General features: G+C 35.6%; 1 protein-coding gene across 6 annotated transcripts in view; it reads left to right on the top strand.

Moving 5' to 3' along the window:
* Nucleotides 1-19,385, top strand: part of GRIA2 (glutamate ionotropic receptor AMPA type subunit 2) — a 78,610-nt gene that overhangs the window by 52,890 nt on the left and 6,335 nt on the right. For all 6 annotated transcript variants that reach the window (XM_087963660.1, XM_087963661.1, XM_087963657.1 and 3 more), the window contains exons 7-11: nt 8,304-8,471; nt 8,705-8,809; nt 10,463-10,573; nt 11,490-11,696; nt 12,201-12,571. In XM_087963660.1, the coding sequence (XP_087819786.1) occupies nt 8,304-8,471; nt 8,705-8,809; nt 10,463-10,573; nt 11,490-11,696; nt 12,201-12,571 (962 nt within the window). The remainder of the gene's footprint in view (nt 1-8,303; nt 8,472-8,704; nt 8,810-10,462; nt 10,574-11,489; nt 11,697-12,200; nt 12,572-19,385) is intronic.

Raw genomic sequence — 19,385 nt, 5'->3', positions numbered from 1 at the left:
AACAGATAGTTCAGCAGGTGGGACAAAAGCTGCCATCACTGTCAGATAGGGCTTTTTTCAACGATGCCTCAGTTGTCCCTACCACAATAGTAGCAGTAGCACTTTGGTGCTGAAGCCTTACTTCCTTTCCAGTTATATATGGCAGAATTCCATATATATAACTGGAAGTAGTAGTAGTAGTGCTGGTACTACTACTAGTAGCACTTTGGTGCTGAAGCCTTACTTCATTTCCAGTTATATATGGCAGAATTCCATATATATAACTGGAAGTAGTAGTAGTAGTGCTGGTACTACTAGTAGTAGCAGTTTGGTGCTGAAGCCTTACTTCCTTTCCAGTTATATATGGCAGAATTCCATATATATAACTGGAAGTAGTAGTAGTAGTGCTGGTACTACTAGTAGTAGCAGTTTGGTGATGAGGCCTTACTTCCTTTCCAGTTATGTATGGCAGAATTCCAACAAATGTATAGCCGTTCTCTCACAAAGTGAACATTCTAATTTTTCTTAGGATATCTTGGTCCTCTAAATCCAACAAATGTCCTGATATCTATAGGAGCTTCAAGCAAGCCAATAACTTCTTCAGAACCATTAAGATTAGGCTCCAGCCTTCTACTGTTCTAGTAATACTACTATTACCTTCCATGTCTAGGAAGGCCTTTGAATCATTGTTGGAAATCACATCTGGTTTCTCTCTACTATCCCTTTCTGTGACTATGTAAGGAAATAGACCTAAAATTTATTGAACCATTTTGTATGGTGACCCATGCCGGACTAGTGATAGTTAATTTGCAGCTCAAAACTAAAGATTGACCCAGTTTTACATTTCCCCCCAGTACTTTTGAAAGTCTTCCCTTGCTCTTTCCACATGTTGGCTTTGTGTCAATGTTGTGAGGCAAACCATGCAAGAATCACAACAAATGAACTAATTCACTGTACTTTGTGTGCCTGGAGGCTGTGTGGGGTCTGAGTGAGGGACAAGAGACTTTGGCTGAATTCTGGTAAGACTAGTGGCTTTGGGTGGATGGAGTTTCTGGTTCTGGGACTTCTTCAGTTTGGGATGGGGTTACACTACCTTGTGCCCAGTCTGGAGATTCTTTTGGACTTGTGATTGGTGCTTGATAGAAGATGGTATTCGTGGCTGGGAGAGCCTTTGCAAAAACGTTGTGTTGTGTGCCAGTTGTGCCCTTTCCTGGATCAGGAATTCCTTCACTCAGTCACTGAAGCCCTCGTCATCTCTTGCTTGGACTACTGCAATATGGTCTATATGGGGCTACCCTTGAAGAGTAACTGGAAGCAAGACTTCCGGTGATGTTGCGGCATGGTGATGTAGGAGAACTCCGCTCCGCTCTCCTCCATAGGGATTTTTGTTCGTGGGAGACCGTTCGAGGTGGGATCAGATCCTGGCGGGATCACCCAAGCGAAGGAGAACTCTTGGAGCCTAACCGGGAATTGTAACCACGGAGGTAAAGAAGGGAGCCCGAAGCTCAGGGCAAAAGAAGGGAGCCCGAAGCTCAGGGCAAAAGAAGCCAGCCCATATTGGAGGCAAAACTGCTGTTGGATTATAACTAGTGGATAATTTAGGAAAGTGGTGAATGTTTGAAATTCCGATGCGGAAGGGGGAAAGCTGAAAGTGGCGGCAGGACTGAGTTGCCTACTCCCAGCTCTCGATAAAGTAAAACTCATTTCTAAATAGGAAAGTGAAAAGGAGAGAAGACTGATTATAGTTGGCAAAAAATGTTTTACTTCTAGCCATACGAACAAATCGCAGAGAGTACTTTATAGGTGGACAAGAACTTTAAAATTTGAAATTGAGTGGAGGAGTGATAGTGCAACTTGCGGTGGTGGCCATTGAGACTGGCAATTCCGGGAGAGTGGAGGAAGGCAGTGGAAGTGACTGTTAGAACTGAGAACTGAGACCTCAATTTATTATTGGATATAACCGGAATATCAAGGCAACGACAGGAAAGTAGGAGACTGTAAATCCTCCTCTCGTCCAGTGTTTTTTTTTTTCTTCTTTTTCTTTTTTTCTTTTTTTCTCTTGGAACTGATTGAAGTGGCATAAATTCACTTTATATTTATTTATAGTATATATTCAAGTAATAAGAAAATAGGATTGATTTAACTTGAGTAGGTGATATTTAATCCCTTTGGATTATATTCTATAGTTTCTTTCTCTTCTTTATTTTACATATATATTGATTGAATATAGATGAATGAACTTAATATATTGATTAATATGATGATGGGTTAATTGATTGTTCCCTCCCTCTCTTTCTCATATCCCCCTTATATTGGATACTGTGATTTACTGGAATATAAAAAGTATTAATTTGAATTTTGAACTTTTATTATATATCTAATGAAATATTAGCTGAAATACAGTAATTAATTTAAAGAAGTGACTGGGGTTATATTATTGCTATATATCTAAGTACAGCTGAGTGATTTTTTTTCTTTTTTCTTTTATCTGTTAGACATTTAAGAACTGATGAGTTATTGAACTTATTAAGACTAGGTATTGTATTATTACAAAGTGAAGGAAATATCTAGAGTAATAGGTGGGTTTGGAAGTTTGAATACATAATTATTAATTGATGATAATTCCCTTAATCTAATGGTGTTAGGAAATTAGATTAAGCAGACAAACAGTAGTCTAAAATAAAATATTAGATAATTGAGAAAATTAAATCGTAAAATGCAGATAAGGTTGATGGTAGTTGGCAATATAATCTAGGAAAATATATTTAGGATAGCGGAGGGACAACAAAGAATTATCAAAGATATGACTAGAACAACTACTACTATTACAAAAACAGGAAGAAAAATGGCATCAACAGCAACACCATCTACCCCCACAGTAACATCAACCCAAAAAACGATTGAAGGGATGTTGGCGCCTGAAAAATCCATGACCCAAACTAATACGCAATCGGTTCAAGCTACATTATTAACTATTAACTTGGTTGGATGAGGCAAAGCTGAAATTCCAAGCCTGACTTGATTGCACTGATTGGAATGTTTTTGAAGATGCCTCTGCAGACCTAGATGAGCTCACTGATACTGTAAGATATGTCAGCTTATGAGAAGAATCTTCCCCAAACCCCAAAAACTTTAACCTTAGACTGTCTACTATTGACCTCACCCCTTTCCTAAGAGGTCTGTAGGGGGCGTGCATAAGCGCACCAACGTGCCTACCGTCCCTGTTTCTCTTATTCTTTTATTTTTCTTATATGTACCCATTTCATGTATTCACAACTATGTATACACTTATACTTATTATCTTGTAAACAATTGGCAAATCAAATAAATAAAATAAATAAATAAAGACTTATGTGTACCAACAAGGAACCTGCGAATATATATAACAATAAACTTTGGTTCAAGGCTAAACTTAAGCAGCTACATGGTTCCAAAGAGGAAGCCTACAGAAAAGGTGACAGAATGCTATACAATCAGGCCAGAAACATATTAACAAGAGAGATCAGAGCAGCAAAAAGAAGCTACTCTGAAAAGTTAAAGAATCAATTCTCAACAAATTCACCAGCAAACATGTGGAAAACTTAAAATCATCACTGGCTTCAGCAAACCTCCTTCCCAGGCAGAAGGAAATCAACAACTAGCAGATGACCTGAATGTGTTTTACTGCAGGTTTGAAAAGAAACTACAGCCACCTATCTCCACAACCCCCATCTCAAACACACCAACAACAGCCAAGCTTCCTACAACTGGCCCTAATCCATTGGGCTCACAACCTCTGGTGATCACAGAAAAAGAAGTGCAAGATCTATTACACAGACAGAATCCAGAAAAAGCACCAGGGCCAGACAAGATAACTTCTTCTTGCTTCAAAGTCTGTGCTGACCAATTGGCCCCCATCTTCACCCGAATCTTCAATAAATCACTAGAGATGTGCTATATTCCTTCTTGCTTCAAATGCTCTACTATCATCCCAGTGCCAAAGAAGCCCTCCATCAGGGAACTGAATGACTACAGACCAGTTCCTCTAACATCTGTAGTTATGAAAACCTTTGAAAGGCTAGTACTGTCCCACCTGAAAACCATCATGGATCCGCTGTTAGATCCCATGCAGTTTGCATACCAAGCAAATACACCGACAGATGATGCTGTTAACATGGCTCTGCATTACATCCTACAACACCTTAAATCTCCAAATACCTACGCAAGGGTCCTCTTTGTAGACTTCAGTTCAGCATTCAATACCATCATTCCACTCTTCTTAGTAAATTAAACCAACTAGCAGTACCTGAACACACTTGTAAGTGGATCATAAGCTTCCTAACAGACAGGAAGCAGCAGGTGAAGCTAGGCAGAATCACATCCGATACCTGTACAATCAGCCCAGCCCCCCCACAAGGCTGTATGCAATCTCCACTTCTATTCTCCCTATATACCAATGACTGCATTTCAAATGATCCATCTGTTAAAATGCTGAAGTTTGCTGATGACACAACAGTGATTGGTCTCATTCGAGACAATAATGAATCTGCATACAGACAGGAAGTTATACAACTTGCCACGTGGTGTAACCAGAACAATCTGGAACTGAACACACTCAAAACTGTAGAAATGGTGGTAGACTTTAGGAGAAACCCTCCCATACTACCACCTCTTACTAGACAACACAGTATCAACAGTAGAGACCTTCAAATATCTAGGTTCTACTATATCACATGACCTAAAATGGACACTAACATCAGATCCCATCAAAAACATCATTAAAAAAAGCACAACAAAGAACGTTATTTCTGCACCAACTCAGAAAGCTCAAACTGCCCAAGGAGCTGCTGATACAGTTCTACAGAGGAATTATTGAGTCTGTCATCTGCACCTCTATAACTGTCTGGTTTGGTTCTGCAATCCAACAGGACAGACACAGACTCCAGAGAGTAATTAGGAGTTCAGAAAAAACAATTACTACCCACCTGCCTTCAATCGAGGACCTGTATACTGCATTGGTCAAAAAGAGGGCTGTGAAAATATTTACAGACCCCTCATATCCTGGACATAAACTGTTTCAGGTCCTTCCCTCAAAACGACGCTATAGAGCACTGCACACCAGAACAACTAAACACAAGAACAGTTTTTTTCCTGAAAGCCATCACTCTGCTAAACAAATAATTCCCTCAACACTGTTCAACTATTTACAAAGTGTACACTACTATTACTGTTAATCTTCTCATCACTCCTTATCACCCATCCCCTCCCACTTGTGATTGTAGGACTGTAACTTTGTCTCTTGTATCCTTACGATTTATATTGACTGTTTCCTAGTATGATTTGATTGTTGATTGTACCCTATGACTATCATTAAGTGTTGTACGTTATGATTCTTGATTCTTAACGAATGTACCTTTTCTTTATGTATACTGAGAGTATTTACACCAAGACAAATTGGCCAATCACACTTGGCCAATAAAGTATTCTATTCTACTCTATTCTATTCTTTGTCCTTCCTGCTGTGGGCTAAGTTGCCTTTTATCTGCTTGTTCCCTTGGTTGCATCTTTCCCCATGTATCCCAAGATCATTCCCACATACCAATGCAATTTTGTTACCCTACCTATCTTATTGGATTTTGAAGAGTAGTTTGGGTATATTCTGCATTTTTGGCCTAAGAAGAGTAGCATAGGAAAGATCACTGGGACACCAGCCTTTGCATCATATTTTTGGCTGAAGTACATGTTTCCTATTCCTTCAAGATTCAAGATTTCCTATTCCTTCAAGATTCCTATTCCTTCAAGTAATTGGTGTTTTGGAGTCTGGGATAGGTAATTGTGATTTTATTTTAGTGGAAAAAATAAAGGTTTCGTGGTGATGAGCTTCAAGCTAACAACAATGTTCATAAAATATCAAAACTTAATAATAACAGTAAAGAAAAACATCATTATCAAATCACTCAGCTCATATTATAGAAAATTATTGTGTATCCCATAGAATTCATCATAATCTACAAACTAGTCAATAGTGTAGGTAGTACAGTATAGTTAACAGAATAAGAGTTGGGATGGACCTTGGAAGCCTTCTAGCCCAATACCCTGCTATACCTGGAAATCCTATACCATTTCACACACATTATTGTCTAATCTCTTCTAAAAAAAAACCCTCCATGTTCTATGTTTTGTTTGGGTAAGTTTGTCTAAAAATAAAAAATATATTTTTTATTAAAAAAAAAAAAAACCTCCAGTGTTGGAGCACCCATATCTTTTGGAAGTAGGTTGTTCCACTGATTATATTATGGATGGCCCAGAATTAGCTTGGACAGTGAAGAAGAGCCGGGTTCAGGGACTTCAAACTGCATGTGTCCCATAGGTCACTGGGTAAATATGCCTGCTTTAAACCAATAATACAGTCCTGCTGTTAGCCTTTAGTTTTCTGCAACTTAGAGTGTACTCATATTTCCAATGGTATATAACGACTGCTTCTTTGAAATAGCTAGATTTTTTGCAGATTTTTCTAAACAGCAATTTAGAAATCAGATCATTGTTAGTAATGCAGAACATGGAAACCCTCAGATTGATCCTCTGGCAGGAACTCTCCAAGATATACAGTGTTTCCCAGTCCTAAATGGAGGTGTTGAGGATTGTATCTGAAAATAGAAGGGTTTGAAATGGACTCAGGCAAGAAAAAAAAATTCTATTGATGTCTCTGTATATAAAGAGAATGGAGACTGGATGAACTGAACTATAACAGTAAAGAAAAGGTTTTCAATATTGACGATGATGATGATGGTGATGGTTTTGGTGATGATGATGATGATGATGATGATGCAAGAAATTTTAAATGAATGCAATTGTCAGCCTCAAGATACCTTCTACATCTTATATCTTCTCTGTATCTTCTCTATAGCATCTTCTCTGCTGCTATGCTCATTTCTTTCGGCTGTCATTAGCAACGGGGGGGCTCGGAGGGGAAGAGAGCTGGAGGTGTTTTGCATTCCTTTTGCTGTGGGTAGCAAGGGGAGGGGGTGTATGAATTCTTGTCTTTAACTTTCCATTTCCTTGCTAGCTTCTATCCCCTTTGCGCAGCTGCGAAGTTTTATCAAAATATGTCAAGGTCAACGGACAGAGGCCTCATCACCACCTGAAGATGCCCACACGATCATATTCAGAACTTTTAATTGGAAAAGTCTTCTGGACTTATGGGGGTGGGAACAACTCCATCCCTTTGTATATGTGATCTGCGCGCCAATTCTTCAGATTCGGAATTCAATCTGTAGCTTCCACTTTGATTTCCAGTAAAAGGATAACTTTGCTCTAACCCATGGAGTCTGAGTATTTCTTTCTTGGATCTTGAAGGGAGCACACACTGACAGCAATAACTAACAATTTTAGTTTGATGAAAAAACAACCCTCATTTTTCTACAATAACATAAATAAGGTTGATGTGATAACTGCTATATAGAGACTGTTTTGAATTGTTCATTTTTGACAGTTTTATTATCTTGGGAAACTTTTTAAAGGTTTGCCCTGAGGAACAACTGATTTTGACCATTCACTCATTACAATTGTTTTTCAGAGAAATTGCAACTGTTGATTTTAAATAGACAGAGTTTCATATATCCTGATTACTTAACTGATTAATTTGATACAAGGACTCTTATAATATTTTTGATTTAATATATTCAAGCAATAAAACATAAGTTTTTTCATGTGGTATTATGTATGTGGATTCTTCATTCTTTGATTAAAACATACTTAAATTTCAATTGGATAATTTATTACAATAAGCTTTAATTTAATGGCTTCTTTCAATTCCATCAATTTGAATACATTCAATAAATGTACTATTTTGTGAAAAGGTGTTAAATAATTAAATCAGGTCTCTGTTATACAGTATAAACAGTTGTAGAAAGTCTTTTTCAATAAAAAATGTAACACTTTATTTTAAGCAGAGTTCAGCTTTTTCCTACAAAGACAACAGCTTTTTCAAAAGAAAATTTTATTTTTTCAGGTTTTGTCAGGTGGAGTATATGAAAGTTTGTTAGAACATTGCAATATGACTAGTCTATGTAGTGAGAGGCATATTTTAATTGAAAGCTGTTGGAAGCCTCCCAGACACTTGAATGCAACTCATTCTTATTTGCAAATAAATTAGATTGTATTGTGCAAAAATACAACTGACATGGATATTATTTATTTTTCTGCATTACCAATTAGCATTTCAAATCAGCATTCCTTAACCTACAGTATGTTTTTTATTTATTTTTGCTTTATTTACTTAATAAATGTAATACTATTAATTCAGTTTCACTAAATATGCTTCAAATACATCTGCTTCTTTTCAGTATACATCAGCTCTTACTTATGATGCTGTTAAAGTAATGACTGAAGCATTCCGTAACTTGCGTAAACAGCGGATTGAAATTTCTAGAAGAGGAAATGCGGGTGATTGTCTTGCAAACCCAGCAGTACCTTGGTCTCATGGTGTAGAGATAGAAAGGGCATTGAAACAGGTAGCCTTTCTAGAACTAATATTGCATATTTTCAAATTATCTGCAGAAGTCATCAGTTGCACTTCATTTTGCATATGAAAATCTTGGATTATTATATCTATTATTTCTGGAAGAACTTCTTAGCAATACATAAAATAAAATAACGTTTTTTGTCTATAAGCATAGTAAATAAATAAATTTCATATGTTTATTTGTTGAACTTTACAGTGCTTTCCATTTCTTACTTCATATAGGTTCAGGTGGAAGGCTTAACTGGAAATATAAAGTTTGATCAGAATGGAAAGAGAATTAATTTTACGATAAATGTCATGGAGCTGAAAAGTACTGGTCCTCGGAAGGTAAATTTATGATAAATAGAAAGTTACTTTTACATTCCTTCTAAATAGTATAGAAAAAGGAAATATATTCAAACAATACGTATTAAAATGAAATACAGTGTAGAGAAAAGTAAAGTCTTAAACTTAGGCAACAAAAAAAGTACACATATAGACTGGTGAAACCAGGCTTAAAAGCAGTAACTGTGAGATGGATCTTGGAGTCTTAGTGGACAACCAGCTAAATATGAGCCAACAATGTGCAGCAGCAGCTAAAAAAGCCAATGCATTCCTAAGTTGCATTAGCAGAGGGATATAATCAAGATCAAGGGAGGTACTAATACCACTCTATAAAGCCTTAGTAAGACTACATCTAGAATACTGCATCCAGTTTTGGTCACCACACTATAAAAAAGATGTTGAAACTGTAGAAAGAGTGCAAGAAGAGCAACCAAGACGATTAGGGGACTGGAGGCTAAAACATACAATGAACGGTTGCAGGAACTGGGCATGGCTAGTCTAGTGAAGAAAAGGACCAGGGGAGACATGATAGCAGTCTTCCAATATTTGAGGGGCAGCCACAGAAAGTAAGGGGTCAAGCTATTTTCCAAAGCATCTGAAGGCCAGACAAGGAATAATGGATGGAAACTGAACAAGGAGAGATTCAACTTGGAAATAAAGAGAAATGCTCTGACAGTGAGAGCAATCAGCAATGGAACAATTGCCTTCAGAAATTGTGGGAGCTTCATGACTGGATGCTTTCAAGAACAGATTGTCAGAAATGGACTAGATTAGGGGTGTCAAACTCGATTTTATTGAGGGCCGCATCAGGATTTTATTTGACCTTGGGGGCAGGGTGGGCGTGGCCAGCTTGACATCACTCATGTTGGGGGCGCCTTTGGAGCTTGAGTGCTCTGCCAGCGAAAACAGGCTCCCAGCTCCGTTTTTGCCTGCAGTGGCCTCCTGCCACCCTCTGCCAGTTAAAACAGAGCATAGGACGGCTGCCCATGGCCCACCCCTAGCTCCGTTTTCATTGGCAGAGGCACCGCAGGCCAGTGCTTCACTTTTTCCAGGGCAGCCCCATGGACCAGATCTAAGCACCCTGCAGGCCTTGAGTTTGACACTCCTGGACTAGATGAACTACTACAAGGTCCCTACCAATTCTGTTAATCTGTTAAATAACGAGTACAATGCATGATTAAAGACCCATGAACTTTTGTGTATAAATTAACACTTTAACTGAAATTCAAGAGCCATGGAAATTTTAATTTGGATATAGTAAAATGCCTAAGTTTCTCCCTTCAGCTGTAAACATGATTGAATACTAGAAAAAATATCATCGTTCTCATAATTGTTTGATGATCTCTATATTGCTATTTCAAAACCACACAAAATATTTTTTTTTGCAGCGAATATATAGAAATAATCACTTTTTGAATATACCCAATAGCAGGGGTGGGCAACTATGGCCCTTTTATGAATTATGGACTTCAACTCCCAGAATTCCTGAGCAAGCCATGCTAGCTCAGGAATTTTGGGAGTTGAAGTCCACAAGTCATAAAGGGGCCATAGTTGCCCACCTCTGCCCAATAGACTTGAATATGATATGGGATTGTCATTTGTCAAAAAATACAGAAAATATTTATTCACTTGAATACAATTTACCACTATTTTCAGATTGGATATTGGAGTGAGGTGGACAGAATGGTGGTGAATCCCTTGGATGGTCTCTCTGGCAATGATACCTCAGGATTAGAAAATAAGACTATTGTTGTCACCACTATTTTGGTAATTAAGCATATTTTTTGTGACATGGATTCTCTAAATTGTAATCTCATTATTCATTCTCAATCTATGTTGGTATAGATAATCACTGTCTGGTTTTTTTTTTCCACGAATGTGTAAAAAATTAAGAAATACTGTTTATGGAATAATTACAAAATCTCTTCATGTGTTTTTTTCAGATATATCAGAAATTTTGAAATGTATCACTATTTTTTTATTTTCTACAAATGACAATTACTGTGGTAGATATACCTTTTAAATATTTAAATTGATGACAGAAAATGAGAATGGAACCAGTTTCAAGGAAGGGATTTTTCATTTTTTTTAACCACAGCCATTTACAATTTCCCACTAAACTGAGACATTATGAATATACAGTTACAAACATTATAGAAATTTAGGAATGCCATATTGTTTTCCCAGTAAGCTAACAATCGTATGAAGTTGTTTGTTCAAGGCATAACTGTTCTGGATTATATACTAAAGACATCAACATTTTATCAACTGTTTTGGTGGTGGTAAGATTTTTTTTGACAGTTCTATGTTTATTATAAATCTATATAATCAATTTTGGTTGGTTGAAATTGAGAAATATAAAATATTATGAAATATTCATGACTTTTCTGATATATTATTTTGAAAGCTTAAAAATAAAATATGTTAAAATGTTCTTGTTATAATAGTGATTCCACTAATGCAAATAAAAATCATTAATTTGTTTTTGTTTTTTTAAATAAAGGCCTCTATCTGTAAGGCTTTATACAACTGTAAAAAGTGTTATTGATAAATAAATAATCCTGAACATTTGTGAAACAAGTTTTTTTCCTTATTTACTTATTGTGCTTCAAAAGGTATATAACAAATAGGCAACTTACTTCATAGCTTTATTAACCAGCTAAAGCCAAGTTTCTCTGTACAGGAATCCCCATATGTCATGATGAAGAAAAATTTTGAATTGCTTGAAGGAAATGAACGCTATGAGGGCTACTGTGTGGACTTAGCTGCAGAAATTGCCAAACACTGTGGGTTCAAGTACAAACTCACAATTGTTGGGGATGGCAAGTATGGGGCCAGGGATGCAGAAACAAAAATCTGGAATGGAATGGTTGGAGAACTTGTTTATGGGGTAAGAGCCAATTTTAACCATTGCAAGTATTTGATTAACGAAGATAAGCTCAATACCTGTTAGTATGACAACTGAAATTCACTTGGATCAAAGCAAGGTCACATATTTTAGAAAACAGGTAATATAAATGCATTTCATCCATTTTTTCCCCCTACAAATATTCGGCCCTAAATGTAAGGGTGTTCCACCAATGTTCATAATATGATTATATTTTAGAAAACAGGTAATATAAATGCATTTCATCCATTTTTTTCTCCTACAAATATTCGGCCCTAAATGTAAGGGTGTTCCACCAATGTTCATAATATGATTATAAAATATTATCCTCTTATATGATCAAACTTGAATATGTAAGAATATTGAGGCAGGCTGGCTTAGTAAATGCTAGCGCTGAAGTAATTATGGTCTTTCCCCTTGACATTAGATTATTCATTTGCAATGCACAAAAACAATGAAGCCGTTCCCTTGTTAAATAACTCATTGTTTCTTCTGCTTCCATTACAGAAAGCTGATATCGCAATTGCTCCATTAACTATAACACTGGTGAGAGAAGAAGTGATTGACTTCTCAAAGCCTTTTATGAGCCTCGGGATATCGATAATGATCAAGAAGCCACAGAAGTCCAAACCAGGGGTGTTTTCCTTTCTTGATCCCTTAGCATATGAGATCTGGATGTGCATTGTTTTTGCCTACATTGGGGTCAGTGTTGTTTTATTCCTGGTCAGCAGATTTAGCCCTTACGAGTGGCACACTGAGGAGTTTGAAGATGGAAGAGAAACGCAAAGTAACGAATCAACTAATGAATTTGGGATATTTAATAGTCTCTGGTTTTCCTTGGGTGCCTTTATGCAGCAAGGATGCGATATTTCGCCAAGGTTGGTTACATGCCTGTCTCAGCTTTGTGCATTTTGGTCTCATGAAGGATATTTATGGCGCCTATAGATTCACTCTAAATAAATACCGGCTGCTGACAAGCTTTCCAAAATCATCTGCAATCCTTTACTAAAACAATCAGTTTGTGATGCAGACAGAAGACAATTCAATTGGTTTGTTCTTAACATCCGTTGTTCTTCATCTGGTGGACTTATATGCACCATACAGAGGCTTCAAAATGCATAAGGTTTCTATCATTTGCTGCCTTCTTGGAGGGGTACCGTGTTTTTGCTGCATATTCCCAGTACAGTACAAAGTGCACTGGTTTCACAGATGCTGTAATGGGAAAAAGGGTAGCATGTAGTTAACGATAAATGAAATGGTTGCATCACAAAGATACTTCTTGTGCCATCTTGCACATGATTCCCATCTCTACTTTCAGCAAAACCACTAGGCTTTAAACAAGAAAAATCTTTTTTTTTTAAATAACTTAATGGTCCCTGGAACCAATTACAGCAAATGTAGTTGTTTGCAGGAAGTTTCCTATTGATTTCCAAACATAAATTCAGATAGATATTTATTTTATGAACCATACTATGCTCATGTTTGTTTTATTTCTTTCCACAGTATTACCAACTTTTCCATTTCCTTCATGTTTTGGCTGAAACTCAACAAATCTGATGGGCACACATTGCTGCATCATATTGAGTACGGGCATTATTTCAGAACTGAAATTAAGTCTGTCCCTAAGAATTGCTAGGTTGGGTTTTTGTCGGATTTCACTATTATAACTGACCTATTATTTTTACCTTTCAGAAAAAAAAAAATCAAATACAATGAAGAGAATTTCGTTTTTACATATTCTACTTATTTCAGGTTACAGGAATCTGCTACCTTAGCACTTAGTTCTATCAAGGAAGATCAAACACAAAATAATCTAAATAAAATTGGGGGGAAATAATATGGATGATGATGATAATGTTATCCATTTAGTCGGGCCAGGTCTCTCAGTTCTTCTGATCTTGTACTACTTTTTTGAGTTTTTCTATGCTCTGGCTGATGTCAGCTTTAATGGTGTCCAGCCACTATACTGCTAACTGGAAAGTACTTCCAATGTGTTGTTTAGTTAATTAGTTGCTGCTTATAACTTTGTTATCTACTAGACATTACTTCCTCTGGATTGTCAGTAAATTCTTCTTCGAGTTCTTTTAAAGGTTATCTTTGTGATATCACAAAGTATCTAGCCATCTTGTTTTCTACTGGATTTTTTATTGATTGCTTTCAATTTTTCCAAGCATTAGGATCTTCTCCACTGACTGTTACCCATGTATTATACACTGCCTATGCAAAATATTTGAATTCTTTAAACAGTATCTTCAGAACTGCAGTTCAGAGTCACCAGGTTTTTTTTTTCTAAACGTTCAACCATTCTGATGAACCTGTTTTCACAGATATATCTTACAACTGATTTAACTTCTTAAGTCTAGCCATTTATATGTGGTTGATATATTCTTGAGGGGGTGGAATATACACATACATAATATGCAGCCTGATTTCCAGTAACAGTGGGCAGCTGATAAAATGTAAAACAAAATTAAAAGCAACATAAAGCAAAAATAAGAGCAACGATGTGAAAGATAACTAGATGGGGAAAAAGAAAAATTGGATTCAGTTGCAAAAAGCCTGGGCAAGGAATCAGTTCTTCAGGACCCTTTGGAACACCGGTAGGAAAGGCGCTACTTTATTCCAGAGGGCTGTTGTTTCAGAGAAAGTGCCCTTCACTTTTAATTAAAGGCACCTGGAGCATGCTAAACCTGTTAGGTCAGATTGACTAGGCAAATATTATTGAAGTCTCTAATATATAATGTGTGTGCACGTGTGTGTTTGTGTGTGTGTGTGTTTTCATCTTTACCAAGATATTTCTTATGTCTTCTTCACTTCCAGGCATCAAATAGGTTGCTGATGTTTCTTCCAGCAATTTTAATACCAATTTCGTTGTGTTCTAGTTCAGCATTTTGCACAATATACTGTATTCTGTATGAAAGTTAAATAAAAAAGTGACTGTACAGTATATAGCCATTGTGCACTTTTCTAATGTAATACCATCCAGTTACCCCAGATTCCATTCCAAATCTTATAACAAATCATTCATGATTTACATAATTAAAACCTTTATATAATCAATAAAGCAAAAGTAGATGTATTTTTTGTCTTTTCCATCAATCATCAGGTGTTAAGCAACATGATCTGGGACACCAATTTGTATATCAATACAATTTGTATATCTGGAACTTCTCTGTCCATCATTGTTGAACACTGAATTGTGAGATCTTGAGTTTTATTTGTCCACCGTGTGAGAAGTCTTTTTTTATACTGGAACATAACTTGATCTTTTCCAATCCCTTGGCCACTGCTATGTTATTCTTACCTGATTAAAAATGGCAAGTAGCACTTTAACTGCATCTTGTAAAATGTTGAACTGTTTGCTGATATTTAATCAATTCCTGCATTTGCTAGCAATATTTTGCAGAGTCCCATTCGACTTCACTTTTCAGAATATCTATCTCTAGTTCACTATCAAATTTTTATTCTTCAATCATCTAGGAATCCATTTTGTACAGTTCTTTCCTATATCCACGTTTTATTGATGTTTTCTTTTTCCAACAGATCTTTGCCTATCTTTTATCATGCCATTTTTGCATTAAGTAAGGCTCCTATTTCTTTATCTTATCTGAAGATTATCTTCAGTTTCTTTGCATTGCATATTTAGATGCAACTTCTTGTATTTCTTTGCTCTTTTTGGAAAGATGTGTCGCAGGGATATCCAACAAGCAAAATTTCATCAAAAAGATGAAAAATATGTTGTCATGTTACAATGCAAGTTCTGGTCCTTATGTGTGTGATTTGGGGGTCCTTATAGTGTTGTGTGGCAAGTAAAAAAAGGACAGGCTTTGCATTGTGACTTCTCAAACATGTTTCAGTATTGGTGATTCTTACATTATTCTGCAGACACTAGTATTCAGTATTTACCTGGGCAAATTTTGTCTGTTTCCCTTTGCTTTCTGCAATCTTCATCTATTTTTCAATATTAACAGCAGTTATTTTGTCTTATTCTTTTATTTTTACATTTTGGGATATTTTTGTTTGCTTCACCTTTAATTATGTCACAATTTTCATTCAGAGTTGTTCAGCTACTGTGTTTATCAAATATAATACATTAAATATAAACGCCTATCACTTAGATATATGGAATACTACATTGTCCATATCTCTTATTATATTTAATTTAAACTGAAATTTTGTAAGAAATTCATAATTTAACAGCTAACTGAATCTGGTATTGCTTTTGCAGACTGAATATCCTTCTTGGTCTTTGTTTGCAGAGTATATAGATAGACAACTGGATTTTGGTATTATACAACACATGAAGTCCACATATGGAATTGTCTTTTAGAGTATTGGAAATATTTACTTGGCAAAAGTTGACAGAACTCTGGTTGTCTGTCTCTTGTTTCATTTCATACACTGAAGTAAAATATTCCAATTATTCCCAATACATTCCAGTTGGAGTTGGAGTTTTTATATGTGTGTGTGGGGAGGCTGTATACATGTTTTGTCAGCAAGGTGTTGTAGGTTGCCTCTGTGCTTTGAGTATAGACTTGAAATTCTATAATACGGTGACTTGTCTCATGTTTTAGAATTATGTCTCAGCACTGACGTTGATAACCATTTGTTCATAATGACAACTATTCCATTTCTTGTTTACAGTACAATATCTATGTTGTTGGTTTGAGCTCCGAGCAAATTGGTTGCAAATGACATCTTCAGTGCACTATAGATTCTGCTTGTCTGGGAGTAGACTGGCCTTTAAATACCTTTCTGAGTCCTGGTCTGATTTGGGGTTGTGGGACTGGCTGACTGTAGTTGCTCATAGTCCTTGGTGTTAATACCTATGCTTTTGGTATAAAATGATCCACCTGGATCTATTTCACTTAGAAAATTCTGAGAATGTTAATGTTAAGTGTTGAATTCTGGCTCTAATAACATCAATTTTGCTTCATTTCATATATTTATTTGTTTTTAAACCTTTTGACTCTCAAGGACTGTATTGTTTTGACATTCCATATTTTTGCAGCATTTTTCTTCTTTTGCTTCTAGTTAGTATCATCAGTATTTAAACATCTTTTTTGGCTTTAATCAAGACTTACTACTCATATGTACTCACTCTCTCTTCTACCTGGAAGCTCATTATCTTTTTGGCTTGGAGAGAACTTCCTCTAAGATCATGTTAACATTATCTTGAAATACACACACACACACACACACACACACACACACTTCACTTTTTTGGCATAATTCTGATGTGGTTTGAGTGACTTTTTTCTCCAGTAGAGTGTATTTAATTTGATTGGGTTACATTTCTGGGAATATGTACTCCTTATAGTTGATAGTATCATTGGAATGCATAACGCTCCTTTCCACTATATAAGATCTATCCATGAATCGGCTTTTTGAAGTATTGTGGATTGTTTTTTTTTACAGTGGATACAGTGAATATTCTATATTCAATTTAGATTTTATGATCTGAGAGTAAGGGAAAATGGAAGTTTGACAAAATACATGTAGGAATGAAAAGTTGTAAAACTGCTTTTATTGCTCTTGCAAATATAATTGCATTCTGTAGAAATTCTGTAAAGTCTTGGTCAGTTAGATCAGTGACCTTAAAGAGCCATCAGAAGGCAGTTGAATACGTTCTTTGTTAAAGAGCTGACCTGTCCTGTGTCTAATCTAAATAGATTAAACCAAAGGGGAAAAAAAGCCAATGCACCCTAAACAGCAACTGAAAAATACATATTAACAATCTTTTCCATTGAAATAATTTGAATTCAAGTTTTTCTCACTTTGAAACATCAAAATTAGCTTGGTTTTGAAGAAAACAGCTATATTAAATTCCAAATTAGTTGTTTTGAACAAACAAACAAAAATGTACTCACAATATAGCTTTTGAACTCAAGACCACTCCCAAAAATTTCCAAATCAGCATATTTTGTACTGAAGACATGTTTGTTTTGCACAAGAAATGGGATGATTTGAACTCAAAACAGTTTATATAAATTATGTTATTTAATGGAAATATTATATGCAAATCTGTAGTCTCCTTTGACCCTTTGTAGGGGGTCATCAATTGTCATCTAAATATTCAGCCTACAGTAATTACTTCCATATATTTTTATGAAGCTCTATGCCAGCACCTGACAATGGTAATATGAAATGAATGAGACTTCTTTCATAAATCCTAAGAAACAACTTTAGCAATCTGAATGAACAAATGAATATATTTTTTTATTACAGTCACTGACCAGAATCTAGCATTTAGATTTGCTATAGTTCCAATACTTCTCAGCCATTTCTGTATCATATTACAGTAATATCCCTTGCCATGCACAATCTTTTTTCCTTCATAAAGTATGGGAAAATTCTTAGGAGGACAGTTATAATGACCTCCTAATTTATACAAAGTTATAATTTATATAAAATTATAATTTATACTATAAATAACTTTGGAAATAGTTTCTATGATACAGTATGTATATGCATATATACTTCTGCATCTGTTGTTATTGCTGATTTTTTTGGATTTTTTTACATGTCACCTTGAAATAATCAATGACTATGATGAATTTCATTTAAAGTGTGTTCATATTGATAATGCTTTAGCACCTTCAGAATAAATGATATTAAGGTGTCTGTCCTTAATATCACCTGTATAAGACTGTAGGAAGTATAGAAACTGCAGCTAATCACTGGATAGAAGTTTTTTTTTCAAGTTAGCAAGATCGTATTGCTTCACTTTTTGCCATTATGCATAAGAAAGTTTTGTAAAGATTGAAACTGAAATTGGATAGCCCATATAGATATTGAGAGGAAGTTTGGTGTAGGGAATAAGGCATCTAGTTCTGCCTCAGGCACAAAACCAGCTACCTAGGAAGGAGGTAATGGAAAACTACTTCTGATGTACCAAGAAAACTGGGCTTGTCCAGGCAGTCTCAAAGAATCAGACAGAATTAAAAAGAAGGGGAAAAAAGAGAGAGATTAGATAAGCTATTGCTCTTCGGGTTTATTTTATTTTATTTTTCATTTTTGGGTTGTCTCCTTATATAGAATACATTGAAAATAAAGATCCATAATAGGCAGCTACTATTACATTCAAATATTTTTAAAATCTTATTGTCAGATTCTGATTCTGAGTTTTTCATACAAATATGCATGCAGTGATTGGGCAAAAGTCATATGCGGTGACATTAAACCTCTAAATCCCTAAAAAAATTCATTAGAATGATTCATATTATTGCATAATATATTACCTCCACTATGTTAAATGCTGAAATATTTGCAATGGATAACCAATATCCATTGCATCCATTGCAAGAGAAATTCCTGCACTGTGCATAGTGGTTTTAACCTATTAAAATATTCTGTTTTGATTTCAATGTATTTCATTGATCTTGTCTGATTTTTCTGTAAATATATTCATTTGTGTTATCATGAAAATATTTTCAAGAAAAAATATTGCAATAACATGATCTAAGCAGCTTTCTTTTGCAGGATTCTTGGACCTATGAAGATCCAATAGTACATTAATTCAATACAGAAGTCCTGAATTTAGTGAGACACCTTATCTAAGTAAAATATCATTACTTTCCTATGTCGTTAGCATGCATAGCAACATATACCTCTCCTTTCCCAAATAGCATGAATAAAATGTTCTCCGAGTTATCCATTGCAGCATATATATAAATCTGATAACTTGTATTC

This window comes from Notechis scutatus, chromosome 4 (genome assembly GCF_049901735.1).
Source record: "Notechis scutatus isolate UNSWTSFEM ecotype Mainland chromosome 4, rNotScu1.2, whole genome shotgun sequence".
In the NCBI taxonomy this organism is placed as follows: Eukaryota; Metazoa; Chordata; class Lepidosauria; order Squamata; family Elapidae; genus Notechis; species Notechis scutatus.
The sequence above is the reverse complement of the archived record's forward strand: the minus strand, read 5'-3'. Positions and strand labels throughout refer to the sequence as shown.